The 18,669-nt window shown below is 37.4% G+C and overlaps 1 protein-coding gene across 2 annotated transcripts; it reads right to left on the reverse strand.

Moving 5' to 3' along the window:
• Window positions 1–585: 585 nt before the first annotated feature.
• Window positions 586–14,097, reverse strand: LOC148736447 (glutamate receptor 3-like). Of its 2 annotated transcripts, XM_088754872.1 has the most exons (15): window positions 13,059–14,097; window positions 11,829–11,960; window positions 11,504–11,755; window positions 11,031–11,236; window positions 10,885–10,932; window positions 10,515–10,640; window positions 10,045–10,176; window positions 9,687–9,791; window positions 7,104–7,223; window positions 5,318–5,512; window positions 4,446–4,806; window positions 3,866–4,228; window positions 2,903–3,073; window positions 2,281–2,406; window positions 586–2,075 (listed from the first exon to the last, which is right to left on the reverse strand). In XM_088754872.1, exons 1-15 carry the CDS (start codon window positions 13,465–13,467, stop codon window positions 2,056–2,058), a joined length of 2,766 nt encoding a protein of 921 aa, XP_088610998.1. In that variant the 5' UTR covers window positions 13,468–14,097; the 3' UTR covers window positions 586–2,055. The 2 variants fall into 2 exon arrangements, with proteins under 2 accessions (XP_088610998.1, XP_088610997.1); XM_088754871.1 differs by lacking the exons at window positions 11,829–11,960; window positions 13,059–14,097 and having other exon boundaries at window positions 587–2,075; window positions 11,504–11,819.
• Between the last annotated feature and the right edge of the window lie 4,572 nt (window positions 14,098–18,669).

Below are 18,669 nucleotides of genomic sequence, written 5' to 3' on the forward strand. Positions count from 1 at the left end.
GCGCATACATGCATGCAGCATGCAGTGTTTACCATAGCAGCTTCAGCCTTTCATAAATTCTGACCTTAAAAAACCTGAGTGATTAGCAATGAAATACGGGTTTAATGATCTAATGTACTCAATTTCTAGTTGAGTAGAGTGGAACACAACCTGAGATATTGTGGCATATTTTAAAAAATTGTTTATACTAATTTAACTTGTCCCCTGTTTATTCGCTAGTTCAGATAGCCAACGGGGTGCGTCTTCTCTTCTAATTAACTTGTGACCTGTTTATTCGTTAGTTCAGATAACCAACGGGGTGCGTCTTTTCTGCTGTCGCAATATAAGACTAATTTGTCATAAATTATACATGCTGATGGCATTACAATATTGGCGCTGTGGTTCGGTGCGATATTAATTTTTCAGACTTTTCAACTTCCTAGTCGGAAAATCATGATCAAGTGAAGTCTTTCGGAAGTAGTAGCTCTTTTTCTTTTTTTAAATAAAATGTATCCAACATATTTTTAAAGGTTTTCCTCGATCTAGTTTTTAGATTTTACGGCGATAAGTTCAATCACATGTGTTAACTACTCGGTCCTGTAAAAATAAGGTTCTTTATTTTCGCACACACTAATCCAAGTAATAATAAATGTAGAGTCAAAATTCACGTGTTTTATACCTTCCGGCATTATGCATATAATTACGGTCACATTACAAAATACACTAATTAGCAACGATTCTGTTGTGATAAATCTAAATGGCGGCGTGAATTGCTGATTATGGAACAACATGACTAGCTAATCCCTAAAAACGTAACTGCGTAAGAAGCCACTTGCAACGTTGAAATGAATTATTTAGAAATGACAATTAACCTGCCGTTTCATCGAGGTAAAGTGTTAATATCATTTTCTGAAGTCAATTCCATAGCAACGCTTTGAATGTGGGAGGACTGCTACGTTCGGTTTTAATTTAGAAATACATGCAACATCAGCACCAAGAGGTAATGGAACGAGATGAGCTCGGTCAGGTGGACAATACTGTTTTATTCGACACTAGGAAATCGATTCAGCGAATTCAAGGAAAATTGTTAAATCTTAATTTTTTTCTCTTAGATGGCGCACACAATGAAAGTTTTAGTGTTTTAGGGAGAATTTCACAAAGAAGAGGAAATTTTAAAGTATGAAACTGAAATTGGCGAATAAATGAAATCATTTTGGTTTGTTGGTTTTATAAGTATGGGTTACCGCTAAATAAAAAATAAAAAAAGAACACGAGGAGGTCTCAAGGAGGAGTGTGTATTAAAATTTTCATATTGAGACCCCAACAAAGACTATGAAAGAAAATCAACTGGTGAATAAGAGAATTGCAAAGAAATATAAATATGCAGAAAATAAACAACTTTAGTTTGGTATATTTTAAACCGCCGTGGATAGTTTTAAAGGCGTGTTCTGATTGGTTACTAAAACTCCGAATATCCTTTAAAATTCATCTCCGAGCAACTGCGCAGGATTTGCATCTGAAAATACTGCAATCATTCTAGGAATAAATGATTTAAAATCATGGTTTTCCTGCTTTATTATCTCACCATTTTAATCCACGGCTCCGTAAATATCCACCACTACCCTGTCGTGGCATTCACACAGACTTTACTTAAATTGCCAGTCACAGGAGGTAAATGACCACTCGTATTAGCTTTTACTTTAGTTATGAATTAGTATTGATTTATTACAACTTGAGTTTCAAAGCATAAGTTCATACTTCATTGCTCATTACGATATTTATTTTCCTTGGACTTTCCCAGGTCATACTTAACAATTTAGATATGAAATTGGATGAAAGAGTTGTTAGAATTCTGCAGATAAACTTTGAGTCTGACCCCGAGGAAAATCCCTCTTTCCTTTCTTTTAACCTCACTTCTTGTGTTTTCGTGAATTTACTATATGGAAACAGCATTAGAAAGTAAAAAAAAAGCACCAACGATCGAAGGATACAACCATCGACTCTCATTTTACTTAGTTTGTAATCGAATACTTTGACACAAAATAGTCAGTCGAGCACGTCTTGAGCGCCGAATTTTCACGGAACGAAGCTGTGCCCTGTGGAATGAAAGGAAGAAGAATGTGAGCTATTTCAGGTCTTGTTTGATTTACTTCTAAAAATATGCGCATTACACAAACAATTTCATCCAGGGCAACATAATTTATGGCTAATTACTGCATTTTTTTTTATTATGAATCTAATCAATCACAGCCATTTGAATAATAGAGACAGTATAACAGTCGCTGATTGCTTGACACACACCTTGTTTAGCTCTTCTTTTCCAGTAAATTTCGGTAAGCAAGGTGAAGAAAGCAATCACCATTCCAACGAACAGGACCAAGTACACACCCAACATACTATTTAGACCAATTTGCTTGCGAGATAATGCTGAAAATTGCAAAAAAGAGACACGGTCTTCTCGAACCTATATAAACGCTATAACCCTCCACCCATACATTAAGTGATTTATCGATTCCTTATACACCTTTGCGGATTTTTGTTGCAAATAGTTGAATTTGTTCATAAACCGTATTCAACTGAATTGCTCATACCAGTTGAAGACAATTCTACTCGATAACCTTAAAAATGCTATTGTGCCAATTTGTGAAGTCAATCAATTTCGCGAGACTTTTTTCTCTCGATTAGGATTGGAATTGAGAAAAAAACGATCTAAATTTCTCGAGATTGAGGACCTATTTAAATGCGTAATTTTGATTCCTTATTCTCCCTCGGACTTTCTTAAGAATCAGAACCTTGGGACCAAGACGATTGTTGTCAACCTAACTCAATGCTATAACGAGACTAGCAGAAGACTAATTTTTAGACCACAGTTTATGTAAATCCCAGAAAGTAGCGAAGGTCCCATCAAAGTAATATATCTCACATGTTTCTTCTTTCACTGAACAGCTATTTTCGCTTTCCCACCATTTCCGTTCCAAGCTGGCGAGAAAATCGTTTTCGTGTAAACGCAAAATGGTCAGACTGAAGTTATTCACGTGGGGATCGTTCGCGTGGAAGGCTAAGGCGAATCCTTTAGCTGTGCTTAAACCTGGCACTGTGGATAAAACAGATGCTTTTACATTATATATAAAGTCAAACCTTAATTAAGCGATCACCGACGGGGAATAGCGGGGTGACCGCTTAATACAAGTTGACCGATTAATAAAGGTTCCTCAGCCTGGGGGTAATATAAAAACACGATAAAAAAGCCATTTTATGCCATAGGTGACCACTTAAGGTACAATAACACGCTTACAAATACTATTTAAAATAAATTTCGAGAGAAAAACATGGATTTAGTTTTATTTGAAAGATCATTCCTAATTTTATTCGACTGGTTCCGCTTAAGTGACCGTTCAATATAAGTGAAACACAATACAAACAACCTGTCAGGACTCACTCAAAGGTTTTTACGACCGCTTGATAGAGGAGAAAACTATTGTGATTAAGGGGAAACAGGTTCGGGACTTTGACAACCGACCACTTAATACAGAGTGTCCTTTTGACTCGGTGTCGCTAAACATAGTTTCAACGGTAACTTTAAGCAGTGAAATAGATGTATCAGGTCTGTTGTGTCTGTTAAAAAGTGTTCGTCGGGCCAGTCGGAGTAATTAGCAATCGATATGGTAGGAAAATTGTTTGGAGTTATAAAACTTCTCGCATACTGTTTGGATTTGCTATCTTAACTCTTTTTTCTTTTTTTATTGTTTCATTAGCGTTTTTGCCTGAGTGTTGTTGTTGTGTTATTAACAACCACTAACTTATAATGAAATATAGCGACAGGAATTATTACCGAACGTCCTCACAAAGCCTCGATAAAACTGCCAACTATTAATTCAGTATTTACCTACTTCCAAGTCACAAGGTGGCTTGCTGACAATCTTTCTGAGGGAAGGACCGTCAGTTATAAGCGCGAAATGTTCTTTTTCTCTCACCCATTGAACACCTTGTGCAACGGTTTTAACCAGTGTGTCATCTCCTTCAATTTTACGCCATATCTTTTTGTATGCTTCGTAGTCACTAGCCTTGAAAAACTCTGACATACTGGATGAGTTGAGCACTGCTATGGAGTAAGATGATTCTGTGAGCTCTCCCAGGTTTTGAATAGGATGCACCGCGTTCTTCACCGTGAAAAATGCTGCCAGATTAGCAGTATATGTTGAGATACAGATCAGTATGCAGAACCAATAGCAACCAGTAAGTATACGACCTAAGAATTATTTTGAGAAAAAAATATGCGGATTCTCAGTTCTCTCATAGAGGTAATTTTGATGAAGTGAACGATAATACGAAAATCTTTTCTAGGCTTTGAATGCTTGGGCACTGTCTTGGGTCATGAAATAAAGTCTAGTAATTTTTAGGTAACACAATAGTAGTATAGGTGGGGACCAATCACTTGGATATCTTAGAAATTTAATTTTTTCCACCTGAGAGGCTTTTTGGTGTATTATCTCCTCCTTGTTGTAGCATACAAGCTAAAGCAAACCACACACTGTTGAAAAAGCTAAACTCCTTCGATGTCCCTCTGCCATTATCATCTTTGTATCCATAAGGACTGTAATAGTTTATTACAAAGACAGCAATAGAGCTGATCACCAGGGTGGCCAAATTAGCGAACCAGACTTGATTATCAAACGGATCCATAAACTGCAGAAGCTCATATTTTTCTCTGGACGATGCCTTCTTCAATAATATATCTGAGGTGAATTGCATAAAGGGGACACTGAAATCCACAACCTCCTCTCGCCTTTCTGTAACTGTGAGGGAGGCAAGGGCCATATCCGCTCGCTTTGAGATGAGAAAAGAACAGCCTATTTAATTTGATTTTTATTACCGTGACTTATCTCTTAGGAGTATCTCTCTGTCGATGAACCAGACCTTTCAACTCCACTGCTCGCATAGATCCTCCTCCCACGGTCAAATATAATCTTAGCATTCTGTGTAATATCGAGTCCAATTTTCATAAAATGATACAAGGTATCAAGGGTTTTAGCACGAAAGCTTCAGAAAAAAGACAGATGAATTGTAGTTGTAACAAGTCCAAACCAGCAGTTTCTGCTATTTTCCTAAAAACTATGTGTATGGGCGTAACTGTTTCAGTCGAAATGTCGGGAAACCGGACCAATTCCTTCCATACCATTTTATTATTTGGCTTTGCGGAACTAACCGAGTAAAAGGTTAGGTAACATTCCACCACAGCCGAGTCTTTCAATTGCTAGTTTTAGGTATATAGTGTATGTGCTTTCCAATAATATGACCTATCAGAGAAGTGAGGTTGGTGGGAAATTTTACAGCATACCTCATTTATAATCTCACCAATAGCCCCATTCCAAGTTCCGTCTTCCATTTCAGCGCCATATTTGCCGTCAGGAGAGGTGTAGATCTCATAAGTAAATTTGAGATTTCTTGCAAGCTCATTCAGCAAGTCAATGCAGTATCCTTCATAGAATAGCTCGCCATCGTTCTTTTTCCTTTTCATAACGTAGGGACTTTCCTGGTGGTGAAACAAATTAGACGACAATCGTTCAGTGTGAAGGTGTAATACATCTTCTACCTCTGTCGCTGATGATGATAAAAATTCAATCACGTAATAGTAATAATTAGGCTTCTAATTAACACGTTGTTAAGACGAGTAGACTGTCTTCTCGGCTTATAACTTTGTGAGCTTCGATTTATTTCCTGTTTGAGTGTCTTAATCGTTACAAAAGGCTTTACAGAGCACTAGTTAATATCGCGTTCGCGAGGTCCCTTTTAACTTTTTTCTGCTATATATGGATATATATGTGAAAGAACGAAGTGTAGTTGGTGCAAAAAGATCAACCAGACCACAACTTTTACCAGTCCCAACAACAAGAAGACTTCTACAATATTTCATGCAGTGGACTGCCATTCGCCATGTATCATTACATAATCGAGTGCAACATTTGCAAACCTCAATGCATTGGCAAAAGTGAAACGGCATTTAAATTACGGTTAAACAATCACAGAAACCATATTAAAAAGGGAGTGATTAGCTGCGAACTCACTGAAAACTTTTTACATAACACACGAACTCACCACTTTGACAATAATGTTACCATTACCAAAATGAAGATACTGTGTAGTGCAATAAAACTTGGACTAGGTACATGAACAACACAGACATAAATAGAGAGTAAAAATATTGAATGAAAGAGATACCCTCCTTCTCCCTTTAGAAAGCCAATTTTGCAAGCTATCAGTTTTCCTCGTCATTGCAAGCTTGTTTACAAAGAATGCCAAATTTCCCCAGGCACTCATGAAAATACGACTATACTTTTGGGGTTTGATAGGCATAGTGTGGATTTCATAGTAAATTATTCCTCGGTAAACCGCTCATATGTATTTTGTATTTATTCATGTACCATTTACACACACACAAACACAAATAAATTACAGTTGTTTACAACAGTAAAAAATAACAACTATCGCAATATCATTATACAACAAACTATACCTAATCCATATAAAATTACTTTTTATGATCATTTATAAAAAGTGTGGCGAGAAAGGTCAGCAGAAGCTAGTTGCTTATCAAACGTGGGTTCCTCACACGATGTAGAAGATAGATTTGCTAATTACGGGCGGGCGAGTTTAATTTAGTTTTTTGTCAATGATGAGTTTTTTTTAAGCGAAGTCTTAAAGGTGAAGAATGTACAGGATAAGATAAGATCACGAGGTAAGGAATTGCAAAGCTTTGGAACTTGGTGCATGCTGCAATAGTGTGTACAGTAGTTTCTATTATTCCGAGTATCGTGCGTATGAATTTGAGATGAATTGAAAAAAGAGTAACAAAAGCATTAGGAAGGAGGTTATTATAATAGGAATACATAAACCAAGCTAAAAGGAAAGCTTTAATGTTATAAATCTCAAGAATATTGAGATTGTAGAATAAGGGCGCAGTATGAGTTAGGTATTCGGCTCATCTTATAATTCTGACTATACGTTTTCTGCAGGAGGAAAATCCTACTTAAATTAGAAGAATAAGTTGAGGACCATACGATATTACAATAGCTAAGATAACGATATATTCTTAAATATGAATATTAGTGTTTGAGGCTCATTACCAATAAAACAACGATTCGAAGCTTTCTTCCCTCCACAGTTGTTTTTGATAACGGGCTATCCATGTTTCGTTTGATATTTCCAGTCATAACGGCACCTTTGGTTGAAATCCACGTACCAACCTACATAACAGATTTTACTTTATGAATCTCAGCTACTTCGAATAGGAAGCTTAAAGTCCAGGAGTACGGTAGGTGTAGATAAACACTACTTGTTGAACGCCACAAAGTGAATACACATGTTCCATTATTTGCCTGATGGACGTCTATTTAGATGGAAGGATTCGTAGATAGGATTCCACAAAAAACCAAATGAAATGTAAACGAACTTACAATTTTCAGCTAATCGGGTACGGCAGTAAAATTTTGAAACAAAAGCAACACGATGCCAGCAGGCGGTGCGCGTCACAGGTGGGCATAGGGTCAGGGGTAAAAATGTGAAACGGCTCATTACATCCTCGACATTGTCGCGTGAACATCTTCGAGTGTTGAATAATACATAATAGTTAATATCTTCCAGTAGTTTTGGAATGAGAATTAAACCCTTCTTCCATTTTTGAAAGAGGTAACAGAAGAAACGAATTAGCAGTCTTAAGAAGGCCTCGTAGCCGCAGTCAATGCCTCTTGTTGGCTTCACAAGGCAATTTCTTTGAGTTATCAGCAACATGGCGACGATCGACAGTGAGGACATGGCTTATGTGAGTTTGTGTTCGACAGTTTCTTTCGGATTTCCCCATATCATTAATTATATTTATTTTTCTATAGAGTTCAGGATATCTGCTCATCATATCTGCAGTTACTGAACCAAAATAATATTATAATTTGGATATATCAACAAAGTTGAAATGGTAAATTGGCCACCGTAACGATTACAAAAGCTGACGTTTCGAGCGTTAGCCCTTCGTCGGAGCGAAATAATATTACTCCGTTGATAGTTTTCGACGGCCTTTTATTACCGGGAAAGAAAGAAGAGCATAAGAAAAGGGCGAGGTACAAATTATTTTAACCAGAAGCATATCACCTAGACTATGTATATGCTTCTGATTTAACCGATTTTTATAGATAGTGCACAAGTTTATGGCTAAGTAGCAGTGCTATAACTATAACCCCTTACTACTTTTGTTGTAATGATTGCCTTGTTTTGAATTCAGGCTTAGGGGAGAAAATAAAGATAAAGCTGAAATACTGTACCGAATTGGGATGGTCGCGGAGGGAAATAAACTTCTGGCTGCAGCCGTCGAACACAGTATGGTCCTCGGTTTTACACTGAACTGTTTTCATTTAAAAATCTTTATTAAAGGAGATCTGTGTTGACTAAAAGGTTGCGTCAAATCTCAGAACTCTAAATTCAATTTATTAAAGTCATTGATCGCATGATTGCCGCAAAGGAATAACAGATACAAGTTTAGCAAGAAAAGCTGTAAGCTCTTTGTAAAATAAGCTTATAATTGCATAAAATGATAAAACTACTCAAATTCATTCTAAAACTTTAGAAGTTTTCCTTCATTCAATTCCCTTACTAATCAGCAATTGAAAGATAAGATTTTACAAAGCATTCGCTAAAAAAACTTAAAACCTAGTTCCTTACCTTTTCGGGTTTAAAACTAAATAAGGACTTCTGTGATTTTGCAGCATCTGGTGGACATCTATTAAGTTTCTCCACAGGATTCCCGGGAGTTGACGCGCTTGGTTTGGCCGACCTCTTCATCTATGACGGCTTCTGTTGCCAAAACTATCAAGGGTAGACCCGGGTAGACCCCAGGAATTTAAAAGGTGAAGGGTTGAATTCTTCTCTCATCCATATCTGTTACTCGGTCCCCGAATAAACTTTGAAACTATGGAACCATGTGCTTTCTTTATTCTCTCGTCTTTTTTTTTTACCGCAAGGGCTTATGGGTAAATACACTCACGGGTGCTCATGGATCACGGACCTCACATATCAAACAGCTCAAAGTGACCAGAATAACGATCGCCGAGAGAACAAAAAGGCGTGAAATTTAGAAATATAACAACATGGCAGTCGATCCAACCACATCAACTTTGAGAGTTCGTATAACATTCACGGAGCTCCAACGCAGTAATTTGAAATAGCCAAAACGACGTATATGTAACTATCTTCGTTTTCCAATTGTCGCATTTCCCAAGAATCCCAACACGTTGCAGGAAATAGACTTTTCTTGAGAAGTCTTCCCTCTCAAGTACTTTGTTCTTTACCGCGAAGGCTATTGTTTAAATGGAGCTTACCGATTGGCCGAAATTTGTGACGCACACCGCTTGCGATGCAAGCTAAAACTAACGAAACGACTGTCTTAGTTGTAATCAACTAACTACAAGAGTTATCTAATAAAACCAACCCGCTTATTGACGAGAAATAAATAGCTACTTGCGTTTCGTAATTTTTATTTAATCCCAAGCAAAAACGTGAACATATTGAAAAGAAATAAAACATCAAATTAAAGTAGTACAGAAGAATGAAAAGCGAAACTGATTATTTTGCAGTCGCTTGACAATGAAAAGAAATCAAATTTTTCATTAATTAATGGAAATACTTATGAACTTATCGTAGAGTAGATAAAAGGCACCTACCTTCCAATAGGAATTGTTTCTAAGATTTAAAATTTCTAGTTCAATTATTTTTCGATCCCCATGCTCGCTAAATTGGAGAAGTCCAGTCATACCATGGAGGATAACCTGTTTCATTGGGAGAAATGTTAACGTAACTCAGCTGTACGCACGCATTTTGGTTTGGGGTAGTGGGATTCTTGGATTTTATTGCCACAATCCCCCTTCGAAAAAGAAATAAAGAAAGCGCTATTTTCTTCTACTAAGAATAAGTCATAGCACTCAGATTAAAAGGAGAAACTTTGATAAAAGTCATTTTCCTCTTTAACAGATATAACCTGAGAATTCAGTGAGAATGCCTACGGAGGAAAAATTTGCTCACCTTCCTCACGCATGTCAACATTGTGTTCCTATCTTCGAGACGAATATCAGAACCATTAATCGGCGAACAAGGTTCGGTATTCGCTGCTTCCTGGATGATTTGGACGGCATCATGACTAACAGCAACTAGTTCCTGAGGTAATAGCGAGAATAATTTCCTTAACTTTTCATGGTGACGGGTCGAACGGTGAAGAGATCACGATAATGCTTCATTGTTAGGCCGAGAAATTATAGAGATCGTTGTACAGAGAACTGATACTTATTGAGAGTATATTGTTTAAAAACCATACAAAAACCACCTTTGCGATTGTCCTCAAAAATTTGGTTCTGAATTGATTAATTCAAAGCCTCTTGTATCTCATTCCGAAGGGTATGGAAGTGTAGCAGAGAAATAGCCCATTGTAAAACAAAAAACAAAGATTTAAATTAAAAAAGAAAAAATGAGAAGAGTTCCTAAGAAAGAAAGGTTACCTTGTTGATGAATTCTGTAAAATTATGTCCAATAGCATGTTTTATTTCATCAACGAGTGAAGTCTCAGCAGGCGGTAACTTTAAAGCTATCACCACATTTTGGTACCAAGTGAAATTCAAGGGCACCTTTCGAAGTAATGAATAAAATACTGAATATAGCTCGCTGATAAAAGTTGAATTGTTCCATGCAGTTTCTAAATTTAGTGGAAAATTAATCCATGCGAATTCAAGAGTTGTTATTTCTACCTGCGATAGGCTGCAGCCTTGGAATATGATTGGCAAGAGAACTTGGATTAGCTATACTACGAATTGTAATGTAACAATTCTTTCTTTACTTTTGAAATGCTTTTAGCAAGTTCCAAAACCAAACCTCTCCTTGAATGATCCATACATATTTCTTTTCGTGTTGACAAGGCCTCTGTGACAAGATAAGACACAGATTAAAAATGAGCTATTATGGAATTTGCGTTGGTGAAACAATGCAGATTTAAAAGACAACAAAGACCTAATTCTTACCTGTTGCAGTAATAGCTCGATGTTTTTGTTTTCCAAGTAGAGTACAATAACTTGGGCATCAAATTTCTGTACTTGTTCTATTACTCTATGCGCTGGTTCAGTCGGTCCTTCATTTCTGTCGCGCCCAGAAAGCTGAACTAGATTAACGATCAGCGGTAATTTCCGTGATTTAGTCAGAAAATGTCCAGCCTCGTGCACTCGACGCTCTAAACAATAACATACAATGAGCATTAAAATCAACGACCTATTACACCTAAAAGGCTTTAAGACCCATCAAAAGACCCTTTGAGGGGATACAATTTTTTCATGGGCCTCAAGGTTATCAATGTGTACTTTCAGTTCAAGTTAATTCATAGTTAGTTTTCAGAGTAAGCACGCCTCGAATCTGTCAAAAGGAAACAGACGTTGTTTGTAAAACATTGAAAGGAGCAGAGGTACAATCATACTGAATCCATGATATTGACCACAGTTACCTTCATAAACAAGAACAATGTTTTTCCACCCGTACTTTTTCAGTATGTCAATAGTGGCTTGGGCATAATCTCTGTATCCTGCTGACATGCGGATTTCTTTTTCACATTGGTCCAGGGGTGAAATATTACCATAGAGACGGATGACAGGAATGCCAGTCATTGTAGAGAGTGCACAAGCGGAAGTGGTTGCTACACCACCCTCGATAAGTGTGATGACATTTGATGCTGAAATAATCGTGGTAGAAAAAGAAGCTTGAATGAATTGGCTGCAAAACTTCTCAACAACATAAAAATCCGGACATGATAAAATATGGAGTCACCCTACCTTCACCAAATAGTTCTGCAGCTTCTGAAATATTGAATTCTTTCAAAACCACTGAAACATTTTTGAAGCCGGAGAAATAACTGAAGACTGAGTTTAATACATGAAACTCGTCAGTTTGTCCATTAATAAATCCTGTTTGAAATTAGGCAAGAAGATAATAGTGAAGACGAGCATGATTTATGGGTTTGGCAGAACGATGTTAAGAATAATAACAATTATCATAATGTTAATGATAATGATTATATAAAGTATAATAAAGCGAAATATGGACACCTTTAGTCTTCCGAATTTCCGTGTGACTTTGCTGACGTGAGAGTTGTCAAGTAATATCGGGTTTTATCTGAAAAACTTTATTCTTTATCGTTTGCATAGCACATTGCCAGAAATTTGGGACAATATGGCGGAGGCGATTCTCATGTTTCAAGCAAAATGGCGCCGAAACACTATAAGAAAATGTATGGGAAAAATTGTTCTTTCAAAATAGCTTTCTAAGAATGGGACATTCTTTCGCTGTGTACTTGGAAATGCAGCCTGCATCGGTTAAAGCGTCCATCGCTACGAAAAAAAAATACTCGAATTCAAGCCTAATTTTTCCCAAGGTATACGAGTAAACTCATAATTCTGACTCAATCTTCCCATACAAATTCTTAAAATCTGCTTCGACTAGGTGTTACAGTTCTTTTGTCGTAGGAACAACTTTATGAAGATTCGCCACTGCGTAGTTCGATATGCATTCTGCAGAAGTTTGCTCAACTAAATCGCTCGTAAACGGTCGAATATGTTGGCCCACAAATTTTCCTTGAGCCAGGAGACTCTTCGTATTTTCTCAGAGCTCAAAAGCCCAATACCCGAATTTTAGGAAGGAAGAGCACGAAAGATACAAGTCCCTGTAACTGCACAATCTGGCCGCCATTTTCCTTGTTTTGATGTCTCCTTTGGCTTTTTGGGGAAGTAAAGTACAAGGCCTTTCTCAGGCGGGGTTTTACGAAAATAGAAAGTTACGTGTTCACTTCACCTCCACCACCGCCTTATTGAATTTTCTGTAATACAATATAAAGCTGACATTTCGTAAGGGGCGCAAAAATTCCCCGATTTCTGGTGGTGAATGAAGGGTGGAGGTAGCTTAAAAAGTTCAGTTTTGCGGGATTATTGCATTGCGGTAATCGTTAATATGCATCTCGCTCAGATTCGTTAATTACTTGATGAGCTTAACGATTTCTTGTAGCTCACCACAAGTCACGATCCTATTGGTCGCAGCAATCCTCTGTAGGATTGAAACAATTAAAAACAACGTAGAGAAAAAGGTTTGTGTCTTCATCATGTCGTTCAGATCTACAAAATGATAATAATAACCATAAATCAAGGCACATGCAACTGAATAAATGAATGAACAAGTAAAGTAATTATAGCATGGCATCTGCGCACACAAAAACAAAATTGACAAACGATGCACCCTGAGGTGAATGCGTGTGGTGCGAAACAGAGAGAGGAAATTTTTCCATCGTGCTAAGGAAATATAATTTTTTTCATTTGGTTCAGATTGAAATAACACGGTTATTCCTCTCAAAGGTTCCACAATAAACATCGTCCTCAAAGCTTTAGTATCAAAATTTGTTAATTTTCGACTTTTGAGATACATTTTATACTTTGTTCAGCAGCAGGGATTAATTACGTAAATCCTTTGATCCGACGCCGTTTTCCCTTCGATTTTAAATTTACATTTGTTTGTTTTGTGTGATAAAGTCCTCACAGTTTTTAGTAGACTATTCTCAACTTTATTCATCGATAATAAAGGAGTATTGCAACGCAAAACTGGTGTATACGAGTTCTATGACTGCATTCCGCACTTCATAATATAATTTGGTGATGATAATTTCCCTCATAAATTTCATGAAAACATTGCCGGGCAATATACTAAAATACCGACTAAATTAATCGGTAACTCACCGTCTGAAGGTATTTCAGGTTTAGTCCGAAAACTCGACTAAAATTCGAGCTCATTCATTTTCGCCGTACTTTGAAAACCAGACCGATCAATTTGTCGCCGAACTCAAAGGCGACATCCATGGATCCGGTCCCATGAACCTATCTACAAATTTTGCAGCTCTTCCCAAAAAATTAGAAACATATTTTTCTTATTGTCATGACCTTAACCCTATGGTAAATAAGAAGTGCTAGTGCAAAAAATGAGTTAACAACCTGACCTGTTATGTTAAGATTATTACCACAGTTTTGAATAGATGAACCACGATAAATCTCATTTCAAAGATATGAGGGATGTCTGCTGAGTTGCAAGCTTATTAAGAGAACTTAACATGTTAGACACCTGCCAAAGGAGTTATTTAGGAACACAGTTGGGTACCAAACAACTTGCACGAGTAGGTAGGTATACAATTCAATATTTCGCTCCTCGTTGGGAGCGGATGTAATTGTTTCTTCGTTTCACCCCTATTCCCCTTCTTGGTACGACTGTTACACTTGGAGACTTTTCCTTATGCGTTTCTCTTACTTACTTGAAGCTCACAAATCAAAATGAATTTTATAATAGAGCGACGAGATTTGTCTCATGAAAGTTGGACTACATCTGAAGTGCAGCGGTAATATCAAAAGAAGTATTGAAAATAGAAAATAAACCATGATTGAAACAGTAAAAATATCTGTTAGCTCCCTACATTGAAAACCAACCTTAATAACAAACGTTGCCGTTTCGTTTCATTTGCAGGCAGCAAGCATGTAGCATTTAATAAATATACTTCTAATTTTTACAAATCCTGTCGATTAAAAAGCATAAGTGAATCAACACTGAGCTAGGTTTAGAGCTCTTCGATCAAGTTTCAACTCAGTTTCTTACCTTAACTGAGTAGGATGGAATATAACTTGAGATTCTAGACAAATATCTGAAAAGTGTTCGAGCAGTAATTACTATTTATCTTAATTAACGCCATTCTTGTTCATTCGGTAGTAAAGATACCAAGTGTGGTGCGTCTTCCCTGCCAGAATACTGTCGCAATGTATTACTCAATTGTCGTAAATTGATTATATAGTTGGATGAGTTAAAAATTTGATAATCGCGGGCACTGAAGTCCTGTGGGCAACTAATATTGTAGACGTAACAGCCCAGTAAAGTTTGAGGAGTCCAAAGAAGAAACTCAAAAAAGGTAAAAAAGAAAATCAACACGGTTGAATGTTTATATTTGACCAGTAGTTTGAAGATTTTTCAGTGTCAGGTAACTAGTGCATGAAAAAGTTCACAAGCTCTACCTGTTCAAATAAGTTTCCTTCCTGGACAGGAAAAAGAAATGCAATAAAGGGAATCCCTCAGCTGGTTTAAGTTGCGACTGTAGGTCAATTTATTGCCCTCCATCGTTTCTCTGTTTCTTTTCATTGAAAATGGCCAAGAGTCAGTTATAATCTCTTGAAATGAATCACTCCAAAACTTCTGGCAAATTAAGCATATGAAAATTACGTCACGGTCAAACGGTGAGAAGGCAAAGGTTAGCATTCCCTTGGTGGTATTTAATCCAAATTCTCCAAATGAGCTAAGTGGCCCCTTAAGATTTTTCAATTGCATCCGGTTATCTTTGAAATAGTGGCTGCTTCATGCTATAGCACTAAGCCTACAACAGAAAAAGCAAATCTTAAAAATATCTCACGCAGTCAGTGATATCGAATATAGCAACAGCTAACAGCTAAGCATGAATCAGAATTATAGCGCTTTATTCCTTTACAGACCATGAGAGAGGCATTGTCAAGTATCACTGATCTTGCCCCGTGGAACGTCATCTGGAGTATATACTTCGTTTTATTAGCTTTTCTGATCATCTGGTTACGTTACCATCATCTGGATAGTCTCCAAACAGAGGCGGTGCAAACGCACTTATGTTCTTCTCATTAGCTTGGCGGTTGCTGATTTATTAGTTGGATTGATGTCTATCCCTCTTTTAATGTTAGCAGAAGAAACAGAGAGGAATGTCTGGGATAAAATTGAAAAGACTACGGACGTCTTTACAAGAGTTACGTTCATTTCATTTCCTTGGGGACAATGTTCGCCGTCGGTTGGCCTCTACGCCACAGAACTGAACTTTCGAGTTTACACCCGTGCTATCATTATTCCGCGGTAATTCTCTGTTGTCAATTAATTTTATAGAAAGGGAGGGCTTTTGATATCTTTTAATTAGAAAGGGAGAGCTTTTGCGGATAGCTTTTAATTAGCTTTCAATCCTGGTACCCCTCTAATAATCGTTTTCGCTTCAAATTTTGTCCTTTGGAAAAAGCAAAGTCAGCGTTTGGGAACCAGAATCATGTAAAAAGAATTACGTTGAAAAGGTTGGCAAATCAAAATTTTTCATTAATAAATATTAACTAGGTCCCTCATTTAAGAGTCTCCCATCCCAGGCGTACGGAAGCTCATCCAACTACACTTAAGGAGCAAGGCTACGAGATCTGTATTCATTTGGAGTCTGCAGAGAGGTTTTGATGTGTTTTTACAGAGGTTTTGGGGGTTTGCAGCCGAATTTAGGAATTTGATAAAAATGATTCCCCCTCTGGCGAAAAACCACAATTTATCAGGTATACAGCACTTTCAAAACCGCTTTCAGATAAGGGACACTCGAAATGCCATAGAATATACACCTTTTGTTGTTCATTTACGCAAAATATATATTTATTTACGTCAACAGTTGAAACTATACGGCAAATATCCATTCATTAGCTCTTCCATGAACTTCACTAACGCGAACGAACTTTAAATAGCGCTATTTGCATATGTATTAGCATTTAGTAGCATAACCGGATGAACAATTGCACCTTTGGACGATCAAAGATAACAAATATATTTTCAATCTCGAGCAACAGTTAATCATTAACATCAATAGAAAATCAATTGTATGGTATGACAATCGATGGCGTTTTAGAGACCTACAATAATGCAATTTGCATAGAGACGCACAATCAATTGCACTTTCATACAATCGTTTATTCGAAATGAAAACGTTATTATAAACGTGAACCGACAAACATTGGTATTTTTCGAATAAACAGTAAGAAGAAAAAACATTCATTAGTACCATTCATCGTAGTTACGTGTATTTTATAAACACTGAACACAGCATCTCACAGATCTAAAGAACAGCTTTGTCACCAAACTAAATTTGCTGAAAAAGTGCTCTCCTCTAGCAAGAAAATCACTCCTGGATTTATATTTTAAAGTGATCCTTCCTTCTGTGACATACGGGATCACCATCTGGGGAAATTGCAATAACTTAGACCATATAAAATCCCTACAAGCACTACATTGTAGAGCTGCAAGGCTGATTTATAACTTGCCATGGGAAACGTCATCGAAAGCAGCTATGGAAGTTAGCAACTGGGACTCGCGGGTATACGATATGTACAAAATAAATCTTGTCAAGACAGTCGATAGAACCAAAGAGGACATAAGAAGGCTATCGTTCCAAAATTTTCAACTCAATTCATGAAACACTCGATACGTTTTCGAGGCGCTGCACTGTGGAACTTCGTTTCCGATTAGTTAAACGATTCTCGTAATTGCATAAATAGCGCTCTCTACTGCAAGGATCGTGTATCATACGATTCTCGTAATCTCAAAAAATTTCTCAGAAAAGTGAAACAGGACCCATCATTTAGGAAACTTAATTTTAACAGCCTATCTGTTCAGACGATACCTAAGAAGATGATGCGCGATTTTATATTTTAGACCTCTGAATTTTATGCAGTGCACGAGTTCTAGTGTTTATTATTTAAAGTATTTCAGATTTTTAAACTTAGTTAAGCAATACACGACCCCCACAAGCATGTATTTCCTTTAACTATTGATCGTGTTTAAATAAAGGATTTTAGTTACTTACTTACTTTCTTACTTGATAAATGAATAACTCTACCTTGTTAAAGTTGACACGCCTGTAAACCGGAAAGCAAAAGGCAATCGACCGTTGATGCTGATAAGAGAAGGTACGTTTTTTATTGGGGAAGGGAGGGGGGTGGGTGGCGGGCCGGAGCTTTGGAGGGGAGGGTCCTTAATAATTTTTTTTTTACAAATTGGGGAGGGTCAAACCTGTTTTATTCGCAACCGGGGAAGGATTACAGTTTTTTGGGCAGAGTGCTATTTGAGAATTTAGTATATACACCTTTTGGGTTCGGGAACCACCCCGGGTCTTCATCTTTCCACTTCTCTAGACTTGCACTTTCACTTGTTCCCGCCGACCCGATGCGCCACCAAGAAAGTCAGAGTAGCGGGCATCCTTTTAGAATGGCGAGTCGGCAAACAACTACAATAACCACAAGTTGCTCCATCTGACCTCATGAAATCCTCGGATTCACCACAAGCACATTTCCCTCTTTTTATTCCTCGTACATCCTTGCCCATTTTTAAATTTTCACAGTGCAATCACACACCACCCAATTAATTGCTTTGTGCGCAGACGCAGTTATGTAAGTAACACTTCCGGTTAGTTATTTTCACTTCCGGTTACTTTTGTCTTGGAGGAGGTGGGGGAAGGGTCAGATGTTTTTGTGTATTTATTTGTGAAGGGTCATGCATTAATCCATTCTGGGAGGTGGGAGGGCTACGATTTTTGTCGCCAAAAAATTCTAAAACTCCCCCACCCAACCCCCAATAAAAAATACACCTTCCCTAGGCTTGTGCGACCCCTGCCATTCGCCAACGCTTTTAATCCTGCCCTCAAAGTTAAGCTCTTATTAGGATATTTCTCAATGACTTTTCCTTCCTTTATGATGCAATAATAAGGGTTACTTTTAAGATGCCATTTCCCCTCTGTATGTTCTTGAGGTTTAGCAAAGCCGGATGAGATCATGTTACTGA

This window comes from Stylophora pistillata, chromosome 3, assembly GCF_964205215.1.
Source record: "Stylophora pistillata chromosome 3, jaStyPist1.2, whole genome shotgun sequence".
NCBI classification, from domain to species: domain Eukaryota; kingdom Metazoa; phylum Cnidaria; class Anthozoa; order Scleractinia; family Pocilloporidae; genus Stylophora; species Stylophora pistillata.